Source organism: Neopsephotus bourkii, unplaced genomic scaffold (assembly GCF_033783945.1).
Source record: "Neopsephotus bourkii isolate Nb327-2 ecotype Australia unplaced genomic scaffold, CSIRO-AGI_Nbou_v1 NB_250, whole genome shotgun sequence".
NCBI classification, from domain to species: domain Eukaryota; kingdom Metazoa; phylum Chordata; class Aves; order Psittaciformes; family Psittacidae; genus Neopsephotus; species Neopsephotus bourkii.
Window position 1 is genome coordinate 1,619,503 of NW_026900760.1, and position 24,215 is coordinate 1,643,717.

Here is a 24,215-nt window from a genome sequence, read left to right on the forward strand (position 1 = left end):
TTGTCATTTTGAATTTATTTGCTTTCTACCAGAGCTGAAACTTATGTCTAACTCTATCCACTAAAGGACATTATTTTCAATTATTAGAATTTACTAAGCCTCCCCCCTACCTGGGTTTTGATAAGGCAGTTATCTTTCTCAAGCAAAACGTTATTTACTTAGACAATCTCACCTTGAGGTGTTACACCTCAAGGACAGACATCCTAGCTAATTTTTTACAGACCAATAAAAATCCTTACATCCATTTCATTAAGCAGGTCTAATAGTTCCAAGTTTGGGAATGGTAAATTTAGATATATCTAGATGTGCATGGAAGATCCTCCAATGCCAAAAAGATATTTCAGACCTCCCTAAATCCATTCAAGTTTGGTCAAACCATAAAGTCAGTTGAGGCGTACTAAGCAAAAGTTCTTTATTAGATGAAATTTTCAGATTCCTATTCCACCCAACACAACTTCTACTATATGGGACACGTGCCCTGAACATGTACAGCTTCTACCAAGTGATATATTCTGCATCCTAGAGTTAAGCATGACCTTTTAACAGCTGTTCTTTCCTGGGATTTCTGGGGGTTCTTATGCTCTCAGTTACTTGAACTGAAAGAGGCTGTCCTGATTTCTCACTTGTTATTTCCAAAAAGTAGCTAGAAAGACAGAGAAGGCAGCATCTAGACATGAATGCAGAAGAATCATGAAGAGAAGAAAGGGCAAGAAATACTGTTGTGATTTTTTTTTTCCAGAAAAGAAATTAAATCTAGATTCCAAGTACCTGTATTCTTTGATGTATTTAATCTGTCAAATTTGTCCCAGTTGGTAAAAAGGAACAGTCCCATTACTCTAAATGCTCATATTCTCTGTTATTCCTTTTGCAGGGAAACATACTGGTCTCCGAGTTCTCACCCTTACAGTATTTGTGTATCTTCAGAAAGGTTTGTAACAGGTTAACAGAAAAGGTTGGAAGGCACCTTTTTTAGCAGAACTCCTGAATTTGTCCTACTGCTTGGAAACTGGAGAAAAGCCTAGGAGTATTTCAGTTCCTTCTGTTCATGAGTGAGCTATCCTATTGTTGTAAAGGTCCTAATCTGAGGAGCTGTGTAAGATGGGTATTTTTCATGTTATGTAAAACAAGTTTGTGAGCAAATTATAAAAATCTACATATTGAAGTTCCCACATTAAGCAAGCAGTAATGATTAATCAACATGTCAATTAATTCAGCTTCCTATGCTGCATGTAGAATGCTGTTTTTCTATAGTACTAGAGAATCTGTCTACACAGGAAGTAAGGCACAGAAGTTACTTAAGCCTTTAGATAAGAGCTGGCGTAACCTCAGAAAGACTCCTTTCAATATCCACATTTATACTTGAGTGCCTTCTTAATGCCTGACTATGGTTTGACTCAGGTGTTTATGCTTTTAGGGGAATATATCCTTACCTCCAGTATCTTTTTCTTTTGACCTTCATTTACTTTTCCAGCCAAGCAGCAATGTGCCAGTGCATTCTGAATTATATACTTATTGGATTTAGCACTGGGTTCTTTGAAGAGCTTTGGTCCTATGGAGGAAGAATGACAAATAAGCTTAGTTAATGAACAAGCCAACAAAGAGTTACTTGAAATGCTGTGAAGCACTTCTGGTATGGATCTTATGCATGCATGAAAATACAAATATAGGAGTAAAATAGAATTAGAATAGAGACCACAAGTTTCACAAGCAAGTAAAATGTCATTCTTTCAACTGTTACTGATTTTGCTTACAAATGTGTCTTTCATTATTAAATCATCATTATTGACAGTCTTGGTAAATGCATTTTCTCTCAGAGGACCTTTTCTGTGAACAATAAAATGTTTTGCATTTTCTAACTAAAATTTCAGTCATTCAGGAGGGAGCAAATTCTTTCATTTTGTTCACATACACTTGTGATTACAAGCGTGAGAGGAGTAACAATGAAACTGATGTGGTGCTCAGAGTTACTGTAGCCTATCCACCTTGTATTCCAGAAATGTTTTACACAAAACCAGGGATGAGATCTGGCCTGACACTGGCCAGATTATTCCACCTGTAAAGAGATTTGATTCATCTGGTTGAAAGAGAAATCTCCTCTATTTTAATTTCTGAAAGACACATGCACTTGTATAAAGAACATTTAAAAATACCACCAAAACCATGTAAGGACAAATTTGAAGTCTTAGAAAGCAATATTATACATAAGCAATTACCAATTAAATTTAAGATAAAAATCTCAGTTTGTCTAGGCTTTGAGGAAAAAAGCCTAAAATCAACACAAAAGATCCGTATGAAATCTGACTGAGTGAAGATATTAAAACATGTGAAAAAAGCCTTCTGTTCAATTCCTAGGAACTCCGTATTCCTTCATTTAAAAATAAGCTCTACACAGTTGCTATTAAAGATGATCTTCAGCAGTATGGGTCTTTATGAGAAAACTCAGCAAGATCACCCAGGCAAAATCTTGCTATCTGTCCTGTAATTTAATTTCACACACAAGTGGCACAAACTGACACAAACTTACTGAAGTTTCATTACTCAAAACTAGTTAAGTACTTTCTGATGTTCAAAATGTACAATTTGCCCTCCCAGACTGTAGTAATTTCAGCAGAAAGGAGATAAGATTATTTTCAACAGTAACACTTGCCAGCAGCCCCATCAGTCAAACCTGATCTCCCTAGAAGTTTATTGAAAACACCAACATGACTTTACTCTTTTATCAAACAATGAGATATTATGTGGGCAAGAAAAAGAACTTTTGTTTCCTGCTGCAATTTGGGTTTTTGCCTTTTGTAACTCTCTTCTAAATTTAGCTTAAATTTCAACTCTTCTTGCCTTGCTGGAGTGCCCAGTGGTATGTGAGCCCAGTTGCTGTTTTGAGCCAAACTGCAGTTTATTCTGGTTAGCACAAATGCTACTGACTCAGTACTTTTATTTTGGATTTAAAAATTTAACCTTGTGTTGTTACCATCTTCACATTTATATGAAAAGCCCTCAATCAAGTTTTATGAAACCAAAGATAATGAAAAACTTTTAATGCATAGAACCACTAATAGTCAGTTTTTTTTCCTCAATATTGCTGCCCCTGACCTGTGTATTCTGTAGCAGAAGCGACTGAAGAAGTTGTAGATGCATTTTCCCAATCTTTTTCTCCGTTACGACTACCACAGCGACTTGGAGATAAGAATCCTTCCACCGACTCGGACCTAAACATTAATTTTAAAGTCTATTACAAAAATTACAATGTTCAGCAGAGATGCCTTCTAATATGAAAGGAAAGCAAACTGTATTAAGGTAGAACACAATTATTTGAAGTGTAGACTATAAACCTAAATGTAAAATATTTACAGAAGAAATTAATGGATAACTGAGTTCATGTTCCATATAAAGTGTTTTGAGTGATGCAAGAAGTTGGTATTTACGTGAGGTGGATGTTAGTAAATTTTTGGGTTACATCTGAGAAAAGAAACCCAACAGACAATCTAAACTATGGAATATTATTACTAAGTGGGAACCCAGGTTACATTTCCATTGGTACTAACAAAACAATGATATTTCATGTAGCAAACAAAGCAGTTCTTGATAGAATGGCGAATGTGAAGTAAAAGTTTAGTTCATTTATACTTATTACAACAACTGGCAGTGAGAACTGCCGTATTTAAGCCAGCAAGATAATTTCCTTTCTAAATTTTGTTTTCACAAGCAGTAACTTCAGGCTGTGCTTGCACTCAAATGTGAGTAGTTACATTTAAAGGTCTAAGCAAAATTTTCAAGTTATTCTTAGATTGTTACAAGATATTTTTTTGATTGCAGCTACTGCAAAAGCCAGCCCAATTTGCAGCTTGGAAATGAAAACTTTCTAAGTGAGAAAGCACTACCAGTACAGAATATGAAAAAAAAGTAGTACTATAGTAACATTTATATGCATGGTAACTTCCACTAAAATCAGCAACAGATGAAAATTCAATCTTTTACATATCCTGCACCTTTTTTTGGGATTAGCACCTCCATGAAGGAGACCTCAAAGATATCACTGAAATTCACTTGGTGTGATCATCAAAACACAATTCTGAAGAAACGAAAAGCTGATGGCATGGGTCTGGAAAGATACTGAAAATTCCTTCAATTCTGTTCCTTTCAGCAATTTGTACTGAATTTTATCATATTTTAAAAGTCTCAACTCCGCAAATCAAATACAAAGTACTGTCCGTTAGAAGCACAGTACAGCACTATACAACTAAGACTACATAGATGAGGGCCATCTCCTTTAAGTTCTGTGTAGATAAGCTACATCAAGCCTTTTCTGATAGCTAATACAGTTGGGAGAAATCCTCCTATCAGTTAAAACAGGTAATTTTTAAGAGATCTTAGCACACCTGTATCATTTTAGTGCAGTTTCTAATGTTATAACCAGTTCTCAAGTCAGTTCTCAAGACATCCAGGAAACTGAAAAGTCAACTGAAACCAGCTGCAGTCAAGTTAGAGTTGGTAAGTGATGCATACTGGCCATGAAAACATGATGTGATAATTATAGAGTACTCCTTATCAAACTCCTTTTCCTAGTTTCCCTTTCTTCCCTAGTTCTTTCCTATATATATAAAAAAAAGTATTCCCCTGAGTATAATTACATAGTTACACAGAAATAATTTTCATCTGAATCGTAATATAGATTTTGGAAATAAAATGAACAAAAATTATCTTATTTTAATATCTTCTTATTTAATTTCCACATGGTTTGTAATGCAAACTAAATTTGGGTGTTTGGAAAAGGCTGAAGTCCTAATGAATGTTTAATACTTCCCTGTGTGACTGCTAAGGGGAAAAAAAGGCCAGCAAAGAATGTTAAAATAAACGAAAGAAACTATGTAGCTGCACGTAGCATATAGGTTTAATGAAATAGCCGCAAGTTGAGACTTAAATCCAAGCAGGTGAATTAAAGAGGCTGTGTGAATAGCATTTTGTTTTGACCTCATTTATAGCTGCTCAACTGGTTTACTTAGTAAAATTTGTAAAACAAATGATCATGGCTTGGTTACCTAATGCCTGACAGTGGAAATTATCAATGTCTCAAATCAGAAAAACATACCTGTTCCTGGAGTACACAATATATACATGACCTCTTTAAAATTCATGCTAGTTTTACATAGCTGATTATCAAATTTTATTAAATGAAACTGTTATTTTAGCTTTACCTTGGTGTTCTCTTGCCTGACTGCACACTCTCATTGTCCCCTGTATTCAGCGATGCCAATGAAAGACTAGATACTGAAAAAACACGATAAAGCTGTGAACCTGGATAAAAACAAAGTTAAGGTGTATAAACCTAAGCAAGTAATAGAGTCTGTTCATTAGACCCAACACCAGCATCAGAAAGTCAGTAAGAGCTTTTATACATGAGACTCTTACACCCATACATGATATACCTGCATGCATATGTGGTGCACTGCATCTAAACACTTGCTGACACCCAGCCATTTGCAGCCACCTGCGATGGTCTCAAACCAAGCATTAACGTGAAGCATGGATGCATGAATACTGGCACTATGCAAATTGAAGAATGCAATCGAAGTTAATAAGTCCTCATGAATGAGAGCTTAAGAGACTTAATTTAAAGCTTGGAATGGAATCTTTGGAAGGTGTTAAGGAAATACTTCAAAGTATACTGGAAGATGGAGGGAAGCAGCTAGAGAAAATACAGCAGAGTAACAAGCCTATACAATGCTATAACAAAAAGGATCACTGAGCAGTCTGGTTACTTTTTCTCCAGTTGTAAATGGGCAATATTTTTTTCCAATCAATACTGCAGAAATGTGATACCTTAAAGAACACCAAATTTTTTGTTCCACGCGATTAGGGCTACGTGCAGTAGCTAAGCGAGCAAAGTATAAAAACTTGAAATACAAAATTTACTTCTTATTTTCATTTTGCCTGCATCAAGTGGAAGTTCAAGTACTCTAACCTTATAATCACCATTTTATTAATTGATTTCATATCTCCCAACTGCTATTCATTCTGAGCTCTATAGGTGTAAGAAGAGATTAGTGAACAATACATGGGTGTGTATGAACCTTTCAACACACATTAGTGCTTCCACTGGGTTTTCATACAGTTAACCTTTTTGTTTGTTGATATATGCATGCATGCATAGCAGGTAAGTGACATTCACCTTTTTGTTTCTATTGGTAGATTTTGCTCTGCAGTTTATTCACGTGCAGCTTCAGCTTAGCAAAGACACTAATAAACGCACGTGCTTGTTAGTACCAAACCCCAAGCTGGTGTTTTAGCATGAACAGACTCTTTTCCACATGAACATTTGTTACCTGGTGGACCTTTGATTGGTGTCTTAGGTGATTCAATATGATCTCTATGAATAGATTTTGGACGTGGCTTTTTTTGTTTGATTGAGAGGGAACGTGGCTTTATGACAGTGTCCATGTCTTCCATTAGCTTTAATTGTTTCCTTCTCATATATTCCTGCTTAATAAATTCCCGCCGTGCTCGCTCATCCTCCTTTTTCTGACGTTCTTCTTCTGTTTTTCGTCTAAAACAAAAAAATCACCAAGTAAATTTAGCAATAGGAACTTTCCAGATTAACAGTTTTAGCAGTGAGGACAACACAGGCACTGGATTTTTTTCAACTTTAAACTCCTCAGACAGCAGTAAGAGGAACTTGCTTTAATGATTTTCAGTTTGTTTAAGTTTTTCGGCATACTTTTACTAATAGAATCAAAACCATGTTTATTAACTTGACTGCTGTGAGTAAGCATTTTGCATTTGTGCAGGAAGAAGCCCAAAGTGATTTGCTTTCCTTCAGAATAGAAAGTACAAGGTGGGGTAGCGCTCTGAGGAACTTCACCCAGGCCAGCATGACACATGCGTTGAGTCTGAGCTACAGACTGATGCACCTGCTGATTTTGCAGGGCCAGCTGACATGTGTCTTCAGCTGAAATCCTCAGCACATCTGGATTAACTATCTTGGATATTAAAATGGAATTTTTTGACATGAAGTTACGCTTTTAACTAAAGCAGACATTTCTACATTCACTGTTACTGATCATCTGCAGCACGACATGTAGTTTTACCTTGTCTCTTCCTTCTTATGTTCTAGTTCAGCTTCCAGCTGCTGCTTTCGAAGCAGAGTCTCTCTTTCTCTTCTCAAACGCTTCTCCAACAATGCTGCTCTTTTCATTGCCATATCATTTTCTGCCTTTTGATCATCCTGGCAGCAACAGTATTTGAAGGAAAAGGACCCAAAAATATCAAGATCTCTGAATACAGCAACTGATTTTGCCAAGTCATTAGACACTTAATTCTATACACTGGGTTGCAATTCCATAACATACTTATCCAGTATTTGAAACTAGTTTATTTTAAAAGATTTCTCTTAAGACTATGAAAAACTTTTCATATAGGAATTTTTGCTTCCTAAGGCAAACAAAATTCAGCTCCAATAGGAAAAAAAATATTATGTGAAATATTTAAGTTTACAGTCAGATCCCACAGTGCACAAACTTCTGTATTCAGCTTCGGAAGACTGTATGTATACAGATGAAGTCAATTTATCACAAAAAAACCACAAAACTATGTAACACATAGAAATAATTTATGCTTACCAAGCCAGGTGTTATGTTAGAACTGAGGAATGCTTCCAGACAAGCAAGGCACATCTCAGATGTGTGAGACAAGATTTTGAGGTATCCCAAGATAGAAAAATCAGTGTCTGTCCATTACAGTTAAATGCACAATACGATGTGCATTATATTTAAAAGCCTTTCTGAATATAACTCTTCAGAAAGACAACAGGGAGTGCTCCCAAAATACCAACTTTAAAAGGGAGTTTTGGAAGACTGTACTTCCTTAGCCAGCCAAGAGAGGCAAAAAAGGCTCTCCCAAGTGCAACTTGGAGACATTCAACATTTAAAAAAATGTGTATGTTATGTACTTCAAAAACTTGTAGTTAAGTTTGGGGGTAGGGTGGGGAAATGACTGTGAGATGTGAGCATATTTGTTTAAGGTCACCAAAGCTTATGCTATAAGAAATCTTTCTCCATGCATCTTCATTCATTCAGCATTCATCTTCTTCACAGAAAACTCCAAGTGCTCTTCTACACTGATGAATGGAAAGGGATACTCTGGCATACTCAGAACTGCAGTATGGTAGACTCTCACCACTCTTATGATGTCAAATTAATCAACTGCAAAGATAGGCTTGTACATTTAGAGTTGCAGAACTATCTGCTGTGACATCAACAGAAAATAATCACTGAAATCTTTATTTTAATTAAGAAGTTCCCTTTCAAAGGAAGCTTAATAGCAGACATATACATCCACTAGTTCTCTTACCTTAAAAAAGAATCCACAACAGACTTTCTGGTCATCCTCAAATTGCTCTCTGTCACTCTCACCCTCATATTTCTCAACAGATACTTCATTTTTTTCTGGTGGCTTCAAATCTGATAGAGAAACTTCAATTAAATTAGCTGTTTTGGGAGCTGGTGGTGGCAAAACCGGTTGGCTTAGCTGATCTTCATTTGGGGTGAGGCAGACCGTTTCTGTGATAGGCTGAGATAATACTTCAGAAACTTTAGATTCTATAGGCTTAATCTCCTTTTCCTCTGAATTCTTTTCACACTGTTTAAGCAATTTTGGTCCTTCTTTTGCTACTTCTTCTGTAGGTTTGACTTCCTTTGAAAGATTTCCCCTTAATTGAGGTTCACTTATTTGTTCACCATCGTCTCCAAAGCAAACAAATGATCTAGTTTGAATGGGAACCTGACTTGGAGAAAATCTCCTCAAACGGGGAAGACTATCCACAGACCGTGGGGCAGTCAAAGTACGATTGAGAGGTGTTATTTTCAGTTCATTTGGCCTAGGAGTCCTTTGCATTTTAATGTGAAAAGAGGCATTCTTCCTGTTGGAAGACTGTGGAGACTGATGTGTAGAGCGAGGAGACTCCTGTGAGAAAGGCGCAATCGGAGCTGGCGTTCCTGTTTGCCTTGATGAAGACTTAAAGTCCCGAATCTGCTTCTGAGGAGAAGGCTGAGGAGGAGAAATAACCCAAGCCTGTTGCTCTCTCATCTGCATCAACATCTCCTGTTGAAGGGACAGACGCTGCATTTCTTGTTGCAAAAAGTGTAGGGAAGAGTTTAGTTTTTCAATAGATTTTGTATATTCTAAGATATCTCCTTCATTCAAGTTTTCTTCGGAGGGGCTTGCTAAACTCCATTGCTTTTCACCATCCATAGGAGTAGCAGGAGATTTGAACCATTTGCTATGAGAGTTTTCAGGGGTTTCTTTTATTAATTCTGAAGTCTTACTAGCTTGCTCATCTGATTTTTGAGTTTCTTTGTCTTTCAACTGATTACTGTCAGTGAATACCTTCTCATCTTCAGCTCCTGCTGCTTCTTCTCGCAGAGGTGATACTCCATCACCTTTCTTTTTCACAACATTAAGAAATGCTGTTCTTCCCATCTTCTGACGCTGCTTCGTGAATGCCGCTTCAACTTTCTTCTTCTGTGCTTCAATGGCTCGCCTCTTTTCCTCTAGCTTCATCCTAAGATGTACCATTTCAGAAGCCAGTAACTGGGTAGTGTCTCTTCCTTGAGGAACAGATGCCTCCTCGGGAATATGAGTCCAAGCAACTACATGAGGGATGTTCAGCTCAGAACCTTCTGGTGTGGTTTTCTGAGAACTACTTCCACTGCTTCTACTATCTGTGTGATTCAACTTCCTGAATTTCTGCTCTGCAAAGCTAGTCATCTTAACCCCCGAACTTGAAGAAGCGCTGCTGCCTGCCTGTGATTTAGTACTTACTGAGCTGGGGCATGGACTTAACTGATCTCTGTGATTGCTAGTTCGCATGTCGTAATCCTGGAGAAATTTAGATGGTTCTTCCATGTCAGAGTCCATGCTTACAGTATAATCTCTCAAAGAAGAATCCTCATCCATTGTCTCTGGAATATCTTCTGAAGGGACATGTATTCCAGTATCTACTTCTGTAGTGTCAGTCACAGGACTGAGAGCACCTTTTGTGTCTGTAATTACATCAGCAGTAGACTGATTTGGTTTAATGTTTGAATTCAAGATGCTCATTTCCTGATTGTGAAGAAAGAACCCATTTGTAATTTGGTCTGATGGGATAACTCTGGGAGATTTTTCAGTGTTATGAATTATCTGCAAAGCCTCTTCAATGCTTGGTGGCTCAATCCGATTGCCAAAATCATCCAGAACTGCCCTGTTTTGCAGAGCTCCATTTGGAAACCTGTAGTGGCTGCTCTCATTGGCATTTTTTTGATTTGTGTTAAGAGACTGATTGGCCCTTCTGTCTTTATGAGCTACTGTGTCCTTTTCCTCTTCAATATCTTGATTTTCCTCCTCTCCATTTACTGGTTTGCAGGACAGATTTTTTCTAGTATGTTTTGGCATGCGGTTGGTGTTTAGTGTAAGGCCTTCATTGCTCACAGATCTAGTAATTCCTTTGTTTGGAGTAGGTACTGGAATGCTTTTTTCTTTGTCAAAAGAAATGTCAAATGAAACTCCATGCAGGGATGACCTAATAGAGATTAAAGAAAATAACTGAGCAACTCATGATTATTACTACTACTACTGAAACATTCATATTTGGGTTTAAAATTACTTTAAGACTGTAGTATTAAAGGCACTGTCAGGTATACTATATTTGCTTATCTTCAAATACCATATAATAATTATATCTATAAATACATATATTTAATAAATAAAAATAGAATAAATAAAAAGGCACATCAAAATGGAATATAACAACATTTTCTTCAGAGACAGAAAATGCTTCTTCTTACTTTGGAATAAATTCTGGGCATTTTAGGAAGATAGGGATTACCACAGCAGATGAGAAGAAAGGTGTGAAGAGATGCAATTTACACTTACCGAATAACCCATCACTATAACTCTTCACCACTTTAACTTTGGTTTACACCTGACAGATTATTTGTGACCAGCCTAAAACCCAAAATACTCAACTTGAATGTTATTACTATTCACAAAATAATACAAGCCCTGCACTTGTATTTACTGAGCTCATTAGCGATGTTACTCTTACCAGTCTTAGCTGATTGCAATTAGTAAATGTGAACATATTTACTGCCAACAATTCAAATACCTAATGCAAACAATTCAAGTATGTTGTGGCTGCCCCATCCCTGCAGAATTCAAGGACAGGTTGGATGGGGCTTTGAGCAACCTAGTCTAGTGGGAGGTGTTGCTGCCTATGGCATGGGGCTTGAACTAGGTGAGCTTTAAGGTTCCTTGTAGCCCAGACCATTCTATGATCTCAACAATACCTCATTTCAACGTAAAAACTAGATGGTTTATTTCTGTTATTTGTTTCCTGTTACTGAGTTCTTAATCCATGATACGTTTTCTCATTCTACTTCTGCAAGTCACTGACAAGAACTCTTATTAGGGGATTCTGAAAATCCAGACTACTGTGGAGCATTTATTACTATTTATGACAAATACATAATATATTTTTAACCAACTTGTACAGTAAGACTACTTACCTTTTTTCTTTGGGCCATGTCCCTACATACCCATCTACATAAGACATTGATGTGGACCTTCTGATGATTCCTAAGTGAAATTAAAATAGAACCCAAGGTAACTGCTAAGAAAAATGATTTTAGCATCACCTTCTGTTACTTTAACAAATTAGTTTGCTTCACTACTTAGAACACTGCAATGACAAAATGGTGTTTCTATATTGACATTAAAAGTAGAACAATTGAGTCAATTTCATCTTGAATATATATTATACCCCTCATTCCTCAAAGAATTTACTATTAAAATATACAAATACTTGTTGTAAGCCATATTCTACAAAATCAAAACAGAAGTGAAAGTAAAAAAATCATGCACAATAGATATGAACACAAACCTCCCATCCAAACATTTTAAGAGTTTACAGAACTCATTCATTAGCCTCTCATGTGAAGCTTTCCCAATAATTTCTGCATAAATAATGTTTGAATAAACATAAGCAAGATAGCAATTAACTCAGAAGGCAACACCTTGTCTCACTGCCTCTTCCACCCATTTTAAATTGTTACCTGGAACAGATGAATGAGGCTGCTGGGGTGTATGCAGTTGATGAGATGGTGTGTAAGTTGGACTTTCCAATCTATAAAGCAAGAGACATTAACTTAGAAGTAATGCATCAAAAGCCACATTACAAAAGGACAACCAGACTTCATGTCCTGGACCAACACAAAACCAGATATATTTTTTGTGACAAGGAAGAAAGAGAGGTATAATTCTCTCCTGGAAGTATTATTCACCAAAAAGAGAACACTGTAATTACTTTTAACTGGACCTACTGCAGACAGATCAAGAAATCAAAAAGGTGTTTCTCCTACACAAGCAGCCACAGAGGGCCATAGTTTTGTTAACATTTTGTCTTCCCATTTATTCCATATGAATGTCATTATTAGAAGAGTCTCATTTTTAGGTTTTATTTTAGCAAAAACCCCAAACATAAACACGATGAAAATGAGCCAGTTCCTGCTGGCCTCAGAACTAAGTATCAGATGCAGGTAGTATCATATACTTTTCATGCATCTCCCTTTTCATTTGCTTAGTCTGAAAATCCTACTTAGTGTCTGGACTGCAATATGCAGTAGAAGGGGTTAAAGGAGATTTTGTAACAGATGTGACTTTATAAATACAAACAATATATTCATTACTGAACCACTAATTACAAAGATTTCCTCTGTTTCTACTTACAACAGATACTTTTTTTTGCTTCATAGAGAAGGTCTGTAATAGACTGTGTTAATCCTGAATAGGATTAACATGATTTCATGTTTCGATGAAGGTGCTTCTTCAAGAACAAAGACACATGCATAAAGATGCATGCATTTGTATGTAAAACACTTATAAAGAAGCCAGACTTCACAAACACACTGGATTAAATCCTTTCATGTTTTCAGTTTTGCTCACTGAGTTGAAGAGCACACTCCTTAAGTCCCTTTTTTAATTAGTAATTTTTAAACTATTTGTTTGCTGCTTTTATAGTTTATATACATTGTGCTACAGGAATGTTTCTAAATATCTGTGGGAAGGATATTCACATCAATTTAAGAAAAATACTCTTGCCTGACAATTACAAAAGCACCTTTCATAAGTATATGTTAAATTACTCAAAATAGGTTCTCATAAATTCCTCATTTTTTTGTGTTAGTAACACAACACACTAGCTACATGACCTATCTGTTAAATGGCATTTGAGATGCCTGTGGAGGTTTCAAAATCACAGATATAACTCTTAAGTTATATTTAAAGAAAGGCATGCTTTCAGAATTTCATCCAGCAGCCTCTGAAAATTTACTACCACAAAGAAAATCTACATACTTCATTTTCTCTCAAGACATGACTGATTTTGGCACCGTGACTGTGGTTCCATGGCAACATCCTAACTACTCGCCGCCACAGTCCCACTCCCTCCTCTGCGCTGGATCTGGATCTCCACCCAATCCTCTGAGTCATTTCAATGAGCTAAACCAGCAGAAAAACACTCAATTTTTCCAGCAGAGTTAGTTTTTATCTTTGTGCACTGAAATGACAGTGTCAGACACTCAAGGGGGCAGGAACATGCAATTGGGACAAGGAGAAAGGCCAGCACCTGCAGGGAACAGGATCCTATAGGGAACCTGCAGCCTGTGTGTTAGATTCTTATCATCTGAGGTAACTTCTCAGGCCCCTCCTTTGTCCTACAATGCAGTGAAGTATCATCAAGTTGGGTGAAGTACATTGGTTTATAAGGAAAGATACAGCTCTTAATATCCACGGCTTGCTCTCATAATACTCCAACACAAAACCATACCCATCACTTGTAAAGATACTGAAACAGTGCTGTGATGAGCTAGTACAATATGCAAAACACCACCCATAAGGGGTTCACCAATGGTTTTTACTGTATCTCAGGAAACATGAGCAATATGAGAAAACATGCTGGTGGTAAGTTATAGACTTGACAGTTAAATTTGAAATGGTATTGGCACTAAGAAACATAAAGGGTTTTGTAAGTGTTTATGATTTGCATTCAGACGCTTATGTAAAACTTCCAATCAGTCCTAACTGAAAAGTTTAGAGGCCAAAAACCACATGCACAGACAAAATGTACACATTTAGAGAAAAAGTAAATTTATTTGGATGAAAAAGGTATTATGTTACTGGCAGAATTTGTAAGAGCAAGGATAAATTCATAGTTAATGGCTTCAGCTGTGGGATATTTTATGATCAAGGTTACAGACAGACTTCTCTTGTGTTGTCCAGTACTCATCAACTAACTTCATTTACATTTAAAGAAAATCCTCTCCACTCTCTACAGCACAAGAGTAAGTATGGCACAAAATTCTTCAGTTTTTTTTGGCTTAAAGTGTAACTGACGCATGTTTTGCTGTCTTCATAGAACTTCTAAAAGATAAGCCACTCAAGTTTTGTTCATGAAGGGCTCTAAAAGAGGGACATCAGGTTGAAAGCCACATACAAACAGTGATTTTTACTGCAAACCTTTCTTTGTTCTGTACAACAGTCACAGTTACAAGCCCTTTCTCGGACTGTATGCAGTGGCTCTGCAATTTGCAAACTGCCTTGGAAACCCCTGTTGCAAAAGACAGATTCAAAACTGTTTCTTCTGGCTTTCAAGCTCTGTTTATACTTCAAAGGCTTTTTTTACCATGTCAAAGAAGGATTAAAAAGAAGGCCTAACATGCAACTTCTGCCCCTTATCATAGGATTGTTTAGGTTGGAAAAGTCCTTTAAGACTGAGTCCAACCATTAACTTGGCACTGCCAAGTCCACCACTACACCTAAACACCACACCTACACATCTTTTAAATACCTATAGGGATGGTGACTCCACCACTTCCCTGGGCAGCCTGTGCCAATGCTTGACAGCCCTTCTCGTGAAGAAGCGTCCCTTAACATCCAATCTAAGCCTCTCCTGGAGCAGTTTGAGGCCACTTCCTCTTGTCCTATAGCTTGATATTTGGGAAAGAGACCGACCCCCACCTCATTACAACTTCCTTTCAGATAGCTGTAAAGAGCAATAAGGTCTTCTCTAAGAAATGAATCAAAAGTATGATCAGCTAGAGAACACAAGAAAAACAGGATGTTTCTACATTGCTTCCAAATCTGTAACAGTAATGCTAAAAATAATGTTTCACATATACTTATAAAAAATACAAATAATGCAAAACATTTAATAAAGCAGTTAGCTTTCCATTTTTTGATGCTTACAACACTTGGGAAATCCATCATAGCATAAGTGTCTGGTTTTTCCTATTTGACCTACACGGTACTTAAGTAACGTTAGCAGACCAAACTGAACTCATCACTCACTGGTTTTCTTGCCATTATCTGTTCACTTTACTCAGTTTTGGAAAATTTGCTGTGAATTGCAGAAAAACACTTATTTTAGAGCAGACTTGGTCAGCAGCCCCACATGGAACTGAGGAGAAGGAGGCCGTGTGACATATGCTGAATGGTAAGGGTTATTTTGGAAAGTGGCAAAACAACAGCATGATGTCCAAGTAGGAAATATGAACTGTACAAACATGAACATGTAGCCTGCCATGCAATGGGGCAATGCAGGAAACAGCTTAACTATAGCATCTTCCAAGAAATTCTACAGATTGGTTGATAATTCAACCCCTGAGCACTGCAAAAAGGAAGCAAAACTAAATAAAAAGCTGTGGGTTTTATGTGATTCGTGTGTTTTTTGTGTGATTATGAACAGAAAGGATAAGATTGTGAAATAATACTAGTGACATTACCTGGCTACAAAGTCAGAACCAGACGGGCCATCCACATAATTTCTTCTGTTAGTATTTAAGCTGTGAGCAGAAGCTGCATCTTTTGCAGGTTCAGCTGCCAGAAAGAACAAAGCTCAAGTTATCATAGCTCAGTATCCAGTTAGAATACATAGTAGAAAACCTGTCTGAAATAAATTGAAATAATGATTTCCAAAGATTTAAGACTTTTCATTGGTTCAATTATTTAGATTAAAAACCAGTCACTTCCTTTCAGCTCTACCTCCTCCCAAATTCCCATATTGGCACTATTTAAGGGAATAAAGAACGACAAAAATGACTAGAAAAGGGAAGACAGAAAAAAAAAGAAAAAAGCAACAAAATTAAAAACAAGCAATCTTTTTAGAAACAATAAATATGCTGCTTCTGGAAGAAATTTTTTCTGATAAATTTTCCCCAAAAGTCTTAGACTGACTTTTCAGCTAGAAAATAGTATTTTGGTCATATCCTAAATTAGTTAGCAATACTTAGAAGATTTAAATCAGATCTCTATGTGCTATAAAGCATATAAATTAAAAAAGGTATAAAAGTCACATCATGAAAATCTCTTCCTAGCTCTTAGAGACACAGTCTCAGCCCTACTGTATGAATGTTTAAGTTACCATGACTCTGGACTCATTAGCAGATGTGAAGATCTGACCTAGAGGTGGATTTTTAAATTTGAGAGTTTATTGATGGAAGACTGTGCCTTTGTACCAAGGTACAAATGCACTTTTAAGTTATCTGTCTAGTTTCCCCAGATTTATATTCCTTTCTTTTGGTATCTTTTCCTCAGCAGTAACTTCTGCTCTTGGCTCCTTATTATGTCTGTAATCCCTGTATAAGCATTCCAGGCTTGTTTAGGTCAGAAAAATTCGCAAGTGATTATACCACAACAATTTATATGAGCTTTTGGTAATAGACAACAAAACCTAATTATGATTTATGAGATGAGATGAAGATTAGCACAAAGAGTACTTTGCTTCTCCTTTAAGGGGGTTGTATATTGCAAAATCTTGTTAACTAAAACACTCACTGTATTTGTGAATAAAATGGCAATCTGTTCACATACATACAAAACCTATGGATGTTAAAATCAATCCTTAAGTACCTTGAGGATGCACAACAACACGAGGCTGTACAAATGATGGCTTCACCACTTCAAACCACCAGAACAATTCTGCCATGAACACCATGTAGTTGCTCTACCAATTAAACAGAGAGAGAGAAAGAGAGAGAGAGAGAGAAATTCATATTAAAACACAATTCTGCAAATAAATAGACTAAGCAGCATTCTGGATATGCCTCTTTAGTTCATCCACTTTAGAATCTCTTCTCTACTGATTTCTTAGAAAATGAGTTCAGTAAGTCCAATCTGCAGCACCAACTATCTAATACACATAACTTGACCAGATTTTAACCAGTTGGACTGAAGTGTTTCATAATAAGCATATGCTCAGGCCTGATGTCTTGCAGGGCAGAGAGCACAGAATGGTTGGAAAAAGATGCTGTCAAACGTATTACCCATTTCAATTAAAAAAAGAGTAATGAAAAGCCCATTGCTTTGCAAGGCTAGGAATTAAGTTTTCAGAGCTTTTTATCATGAAAAACTGTGGTTGCCCTTAGTTTCAGTGTAGGAATTTTGAAACTGATTTAGGCTTTTGTGTCAAGTATGTGCTTTTTGCCACATTTGTAAAGATTTGCCCCAAATTACAAGTCTTCAATACAAAACAGCATTTAAATCTACCAGCAGCAGCATTTGTTCAATGCAGGTCAGAAGAAGGTTTCAGCTCCAAAGATTTATGCACACTTAAAATTTTGTGGATGTATCTTCCTACTGTATTTTACATTGCACAGCTATGAACCACAAGTGTGGGGGACATGAGATTTAAATCTGGGGAAGAAAAGGCATAAAGGAAGAAACAACTGGGGACATGAACTGCAACAAGAAGAAGAATCAAGAGAGGAAAACCAGGCAGAAGGAGAGGCTTCTGCTGCAAGAGTATATAATGAGGAGTGAAATAAGTCCAGAAGGCTTGTTGACTGGCAGCTGAAGAATTCAGCTCATATAAGCATAAATGGATTCCAGGCTTGTTCAGGTCAGGAAAATTTGCAAGTGATTATACAACAACAATTTATATGAGTTTTTGGTAACAGACAACAAAACCTATGGTTTACGAGATGAAGGTGCTGCATCCATATGGTTCAGTGCTACTTCCTATCTAGCATATCAACTGAGTAAGATCAGCGAGCAATCAGGCCTGAGCTGGCTTAAGCAGGTGCATAGACTTTACTTGTTAGTTTTACGAAGTCTGAAAACAATACAAGAAAAGAATACAAACATCTACTTAAGCACTAAATTTAGAAACCATAATTAAACAACTTTGTAATAACAGTTTGTTTTAAAACTGAATGAAGAATTTCAAATGGCAGCAATGTCTCTTCTGGGTTTTGTGGCAACAAAGAAATCAGAGCTGACTTAGAAAAATGTGAACAATTACCCAATTTCTTTCTTTTTAAACAAAGATAAGGAAAAATCTACTTAAACTAAAGGATTTTAGTTGAGTACATAACATTTGATGGTATGGGACATAATTCTTAAACCTACTTATGATGCAACCTGTGGCTTACCCTGTTCTTCTCTACTTGCTCTGGCTTCTGCCATTGATGAACTGTTGTGGGAAATAGTATAGAGCGCCTGGGTGATGTTTGCTTTGAGCAAGGACAGCTGTAATTTTGGTTTTGGCTTGTTTGTTTTTTTTTATAATAGATTTGGCTTCCCCATTTTCTGTGTGACTCAAGATGATCTTCAGCATAGACTTTGCTACTATAGATGTTAATAGAGCAATGTTTATACATATAAAACATTCTCATAGCAGAGCATGGGATATTTTCCTAATTTCCAGCCCTTTGTTAGCAATAAGACCTTGAACCTGTCTCCAAGAAAACCTTGCTGCAGATTAAGAATGGCATTTGGCATTAAATAAATGCACAGAATCTTTTAAAATTAGTTTAAACTTGCAAGTAGCTTACTCATTCAATTTCACAGAAAGATGTGTTGCAAAGAGACCAATCCTTTTTTTCTGAAGGATTTTAGAAGAATGAGGGCTATTAAGTATCAGATATCAAGCTAGAGTTGTAAGACTGTAGTAAATGTTTTAGCTGACAGTTCCTTATCAAAAATCAGAAAAATTCCGAGAAAGTAAAGCCAGGGGCACACGGTTTCTATGTTAACTTCTTCTTTGTCCAACAAAAAATTTTCTGTTTGATTGAGGCATATATGGCTGCAAAGTCTAAGCCGCCTGCTGTCAATTCACCAGAAAAATCTAAGCAGAAAGATGAAGCTTTTTGTGATGCATTAGGAAAAAGAAGAAAACTGCTTTGTATTTGGTGATGGACACATTAACTTTCCATTCCAGAACTACATAAATAGGCATGATTGCTCATATTCAATGTTCAACCTTATATTCGAACACACCTGGTGTGTGCCCACAAAGGATGTACTCAAAGATTGTATTGAGACTATGTGAGACTTCCATTTCAGACTTCTTTTGACAGCTTCCTTATGTTGTCAGTCTCTAAAATGTCAAATTCCACTGTAGCCGTAACTTTATTGCCTTAAAAATGCATACTCAAATCTTGGAATGTGAGCAAATGCATGCCAAAATTATGAAAAAAATGCTATTTTATTTCAGAAATACACCACAGTCATAGGGCTAAGAACATTTTTTTTCTTCTTTTTTAAATAAAAAAAAAATCACAACCTAAATATTTAATGATAAATGAGATAACCTCAAATCTGGATCAGTAAAGTAGAAAAATTTATTTTCAATATCTGACACTTTTGATTTAGATTTATTTTCTGAATATTTCTAATGTAGATAAATCTTTACTCCAGCAAAGGGTTACTCTTAAACTGAAAGCTGCTCAGACTCTTTAGTATGTGGTGAGGGGATCAATCAGATGTTGCCATAGTTATTACATACAAGCTATAAAAAGACTAGGAAAAACCCTCTCTCTGCTTATACAGCATAGAGTAATTGAATGAGGAAAAGTTTATAGCAAAACCTTTTCCACTGATTTCATCAGGAAGCAATTTACATAAAGAAAAATATCAGATGTACTTTCACACAAAATATGATTTTTAATACTATTTTTGAATATTACAATTTCTACAATTTCTTTTAGCATTTCCTGCTCCCCTCTCCTCCCCTCAAACTTCTAACTTGATCTTTTTTAACAAAAAAATGAATTATAAAATGTTCTAATCATAGCTTGTCCCCATCTGAAATAATATGGGTTTTAACATTCCAATTCGTCTGTTTATGTTGAAATGCTGCCTTTAATAGTGTGACTGTTCTATGAAGGACTCAGACATTCCTTCTGAGATTATCTTCTACACAGTCTGCAGGACACCTTGTTCTGCCAAAAATCACCTAAGCGCTGTTTACTAAAGTAAAAAATGAAACTGCTGGTTGCATAGTAGCTTAGAACTGAGGCTACTCTAGATGTTTGATGGTGAAACGTCATAATGGAAACTGCATTTTCTCAAAAATTATTAGTCAGAAAGGGATGTTAATCATGGTGATCAAAGGGGAAGACTGATGATCAGTAACTTAATCTTTTGGAAAAGCTAATTGTGTGTCTGTAGCAGTCCTGCTACCCAGGGCCAAAAAGATCATAGGTATTATTTCCACAGATTTTTCCTTGATTATGCCAATAGAACTTCTAAAAGCTAATCATGATGATCACATGCAGATATACACAAAAATACTCAGAAGCATAACAGTATTTTCATAGTAGTAAAAGAAAAACCCTAAGCTCTGAACAGTTCAGACAGGCTCAAAACCACTTAACAGCAGATGGCAGACTTGCAGCTTTAGAAGTGCTTTATTTGCTAACCATCCTGATTTAATTTTTCCAATTTGATATGTGCAGACTGTTCATCGTATGTATTCAGTCAGCTGTACTACTGCTTACATTTTACGTATTCCATCTTCTGGTGCTGTGCAGTAAAAATCCTTCTGTTTAACTGCTTACCCAATCTTTGAAGTCTATCTTTTGGGAAACAAAACAAAACTACCTCCCGTATTCAGAGTATAAAATCTAAAGTCATTACTTGCTTCTGTAACAAAGAGGTTATCAGCTAGCTTGTTTTGTAAAATTTTATACAGAAAAAGATAAGTTATTTTAATACACCTATTACACTTCCATAATTTTAAAATAATGATTAATTTTTAAATCAAATGAGCTAACAAAAATAGTACTTCCAATCTTGCCACTTATAATAATTTTTATCCCTTCTAATATCTATTGGTTCTAGATCTGCATATTTATAGAACAGTAACTACAAAGTCGTATATATAAATGACATAAATAATTTCTCATCAGGCTTGAAACCACTAGAATTAAATGCAAAAGCACCCATACACGTTTGTAGAAATTTTCTCAAAATAAACGTAAGTATACATTGTAAAATTTCTACCTCAATGCACATTAAAATCTCTGTTCAGTAGGCCAGGAAAGTAAGTTACATCAAATGCAAATCCGTAGTTTCTATGTTATGGAACTGCCAACATAAATGGGATCAAGACTCAAGGAAGTTGGAGTGTTTTCAAATTATCTTGACAAGGCCATATTACAGCTCTGTGCATGATCCCTGCACTACCAGTTTCTCCTATCTCCTGCTACGGGTTAATAAATGCCACAGCAACTCAAGTTGAAAACTCCTGTATATCTTGTTTCAGACCAGAACAAAGAAGTGGGAAAACTGGTCGATGAACATAGGTGAAAGCAAACCATGATGCTTCTCTTTAAATAATGAGTCAGGAACATTTGGTCCCTCTCAGGAGAGACATCTTCTCTTACAGAACTGTTCCCTGGTTGAATCTTCCTCTTCATTCCTGATCCTGAATCCTTTTGAACTAGACAGATGGGAATAAAATCATGACTCCCACCATGCATACCTAACTGCCTCACCAAACACAGACAGCTGCTCTCCCAGGTCCTTAAGGAATACATATGCACACTTACAGGGACTTCAACTGTAAATTCAGGCTTGGGTTAGCAGCCTGACTGCCGTGGCTTTTTTTCATTGAGATTGGAGGGGAAGCTGCATGTGCGGTTATTGTTTAGCACTTAATTTCTAGGATTTATCTATATGATGAACCATATAAAAACTGAACACAGTTTTTCACATCTCAGAAGACGTGATGCTGATTCTATCTTCTACTTACGTCATCTGTGAAGTTGCCATCAACATTACATCAGAAAGTGCAAGTATTCAAAACTGCTCAAGTGCAATAAATATTTTCAGCATAAAACAATCCTTTAGATATTATATTCTCCTGTGCAATTGGGGGGGGGGGGGGCAAAAAAAGGAAAAAGGAAGTTGAGGAACTAGCCTCTCCATCTTTGACTGTACATGTTTGTTCTGTCTGCTCTGGTTAGTAACATATTGCAAAAATAAGGTACCTATTCCATGTGCTTAGCTGTGGTTCTGCACAATTTAGAGTCTGGTTCACATTTAGGTCAGAGGAAAACCTTTCACAGACAAGAAACAGCAATCATCTCTCAGACTTGCTTCATTTCACACTCAGAAAGCTTTCAATTCTGAACAAATGCGCCTTCTGCGTGGAACAGCAGCCAAGGACAGGGAGCATCCACCCTATAACCACAGGACAGTACCTCTTACATGCAGTCAAAAGAGTACAAGATTCTATGCAAATACACACCTAAAGAGACAAGTGAACACCTTGTGGGAGTTTCTAGACACCTTCCCCAAAGCTACTGGTGGGCCTGTATGACCCCTTACTTCTGGGAGGCCACTGGGTTTGACCCAAGCCCAGTAAAAATTACTGACAGCGTGAACTGTGTGAGCAAATGAATGTATTGTTTAAATAGTTCTCTTATTAATAACAGATTCATTCTATTGATAATAGCCCTCAAATTACCAAAAGGTGTTCTAATATTAGTTGTGATCTGTGTCTCAACCTGACTCAGTCTTGTGTCAGTGAAAAGACAATGTACAGTATGTGTAGATTAAATGAGTAACACAAGTTTGAGATCACTGTTTAACAAAACCAAACCAAAACAAAATCCCCAAACCCACGTTTTTGAAGGCTCAGCTAAAGAAACACTTACAAAACACAATTTAGCTGTGCGTCAATTGATTCAATGCCAAGTTCCTATGTGCGCTCTCAAATCATGGCAAACATCAAATGATTCAACCTGTCAGTATCCACTTTGAAAGTTAACCTCAGAAATCACTTCCTAGACTCGGTTCTTAGATCTGAAATCTATGGTCCTACTGGAATAAAATAGCAGAGAATGATCTAAAAATATGAAAAGTTTAACCAAATACTACCAAAGATGTGTTTTTCCTCTTATAGAAATACTTTCAACATGCATGTTGTGACAAATGGAACATATGAGATGGACTTTTTTCTTTCTCTTCAGAGACCATACATGTCCATTACAACATCCCTTCAGGAATTATAGATTCCACGAGACGTTTATTCAAACCAGAAATACTAAATACTACTCCGCTGCAATGCTAATAAACAGTTGGGTCAAGATAGTGAAGTAGTCTCAACCGTTCTGCAGTGGGGTTTGTGCTTCCTGTGATAGCACTTCATGCAAATTCTTCTTATTTCTACAAACTTGTTCTTTGGATTGGCTGAACACGTGTATGTCAAGACACAACAAAGCAGCTCTTTCAGTTCTATGCAATTTCCTATATGTACATGAAGAACAAAATACATAAAAAGAGAAAAATCCTATCTCAGGATAAAACTTCTTAGAAGGGAAGAGGGAAGATCTGGTCAAAAAAGCAATCTGCACAACTGAGGAGAGATCAAAGATTTTCTACTCTTTCCTCTTGTTAAGTATGCAGAGAGGACTCAGAAAATAATGTGATTATTTCTATGTAATCTCTCTTGACTTGTGTTTGCCTGTCTCAAAGGCAAACAACCAGGAATCAGTGCAGTCCCTTGGTGGTGCCTCCAGCATCCATGGAATGTACTCAAACATTTTTTCTTGAACCTCAGTAGCCCTGCCTTAGTAAACGTCTTATGAAGAACTTCACTAATATATTTTTCTCAGAGGAGGAGAAATGGGCAAGTGAGAAGCCAGAAAACTTACTTTCTGTTTCCTTTGATTATGACACATTAAAGCTGTCTAGAAATCCAGACAAAGCCTATTTCTTCTCTGTGCTAAAGCAGAACTAAGCAACCAGTTTCATCTGCTGCAAAATCTGAGAGCCTATATTAAAGGCTCTGGATGCTTAAATGAAGTTTTAAATTAACCTTTGTTTATGTGCATTTTGATGGGAAAGCTAAAAGCAGGCACATTCACCTTGGTCAAGTCCTGCACTAAATTTCTGTATCTTGT

General features: G+C 36.6%; 1 protein-coding gene across 4 annotated transcripts in view; it reads right to left on the reverse strand.

Moving 5' to 3' along the window:
- The window catches only part of CAMSAP2 (calmodulin regulated spectrin associated protein family member 2), an 85,675-nt gene that overhangs the window by 3,337 nt on the left and 58,123 nt on the right, over positions 1-24,215 (reverse strand). For 2 of the 4 annotated variants that reach the window (XM_061346004.1, XM_061346002.1), the window contains 10 exons: positions 16,936-17,029; positions 15,810-15,903; positions 12,084-12,154; positions 11,538-11,607; positions 8,344-10,552; positions 7,083-7,219; positions 6,321-6,541; positions 5,193-5,265; positions 3,091-3,206; positions 1,431-1,549 (listed from right to left, as the gene is read on the reverse strand). In XM_061346004.1, the coding sequence (XP_061201988.1) occupies positions 1,431-1,549; positions 3,091-3,206; positions 5,193-5,265; positions 6,321-6,541; positions 7,083-7,219; positions 8,344-10,552; positions 11,538-11,607; positions 12,084-12,154; positions 15,810-15,903; positions 16,936-17,029 (3,204 nt within the window). Of the gene's footprint in view, positions 1-1,430; positions 1,550-3,090; positions 3,207-5,192; positions 5,293-6,320; positions 6,542-7,082; positions 7,220-8,343; positions 10,553-11,537; positions 11,608-12,083; positions 12,155-15,809; positions 15,904-16,935; positions 17,030-24,215 lie in introns of all 4 variants that reach the window. The other 2 variants (XM_061346003.1, XM_061346001.1) reach the window with 1 other exon arrangement.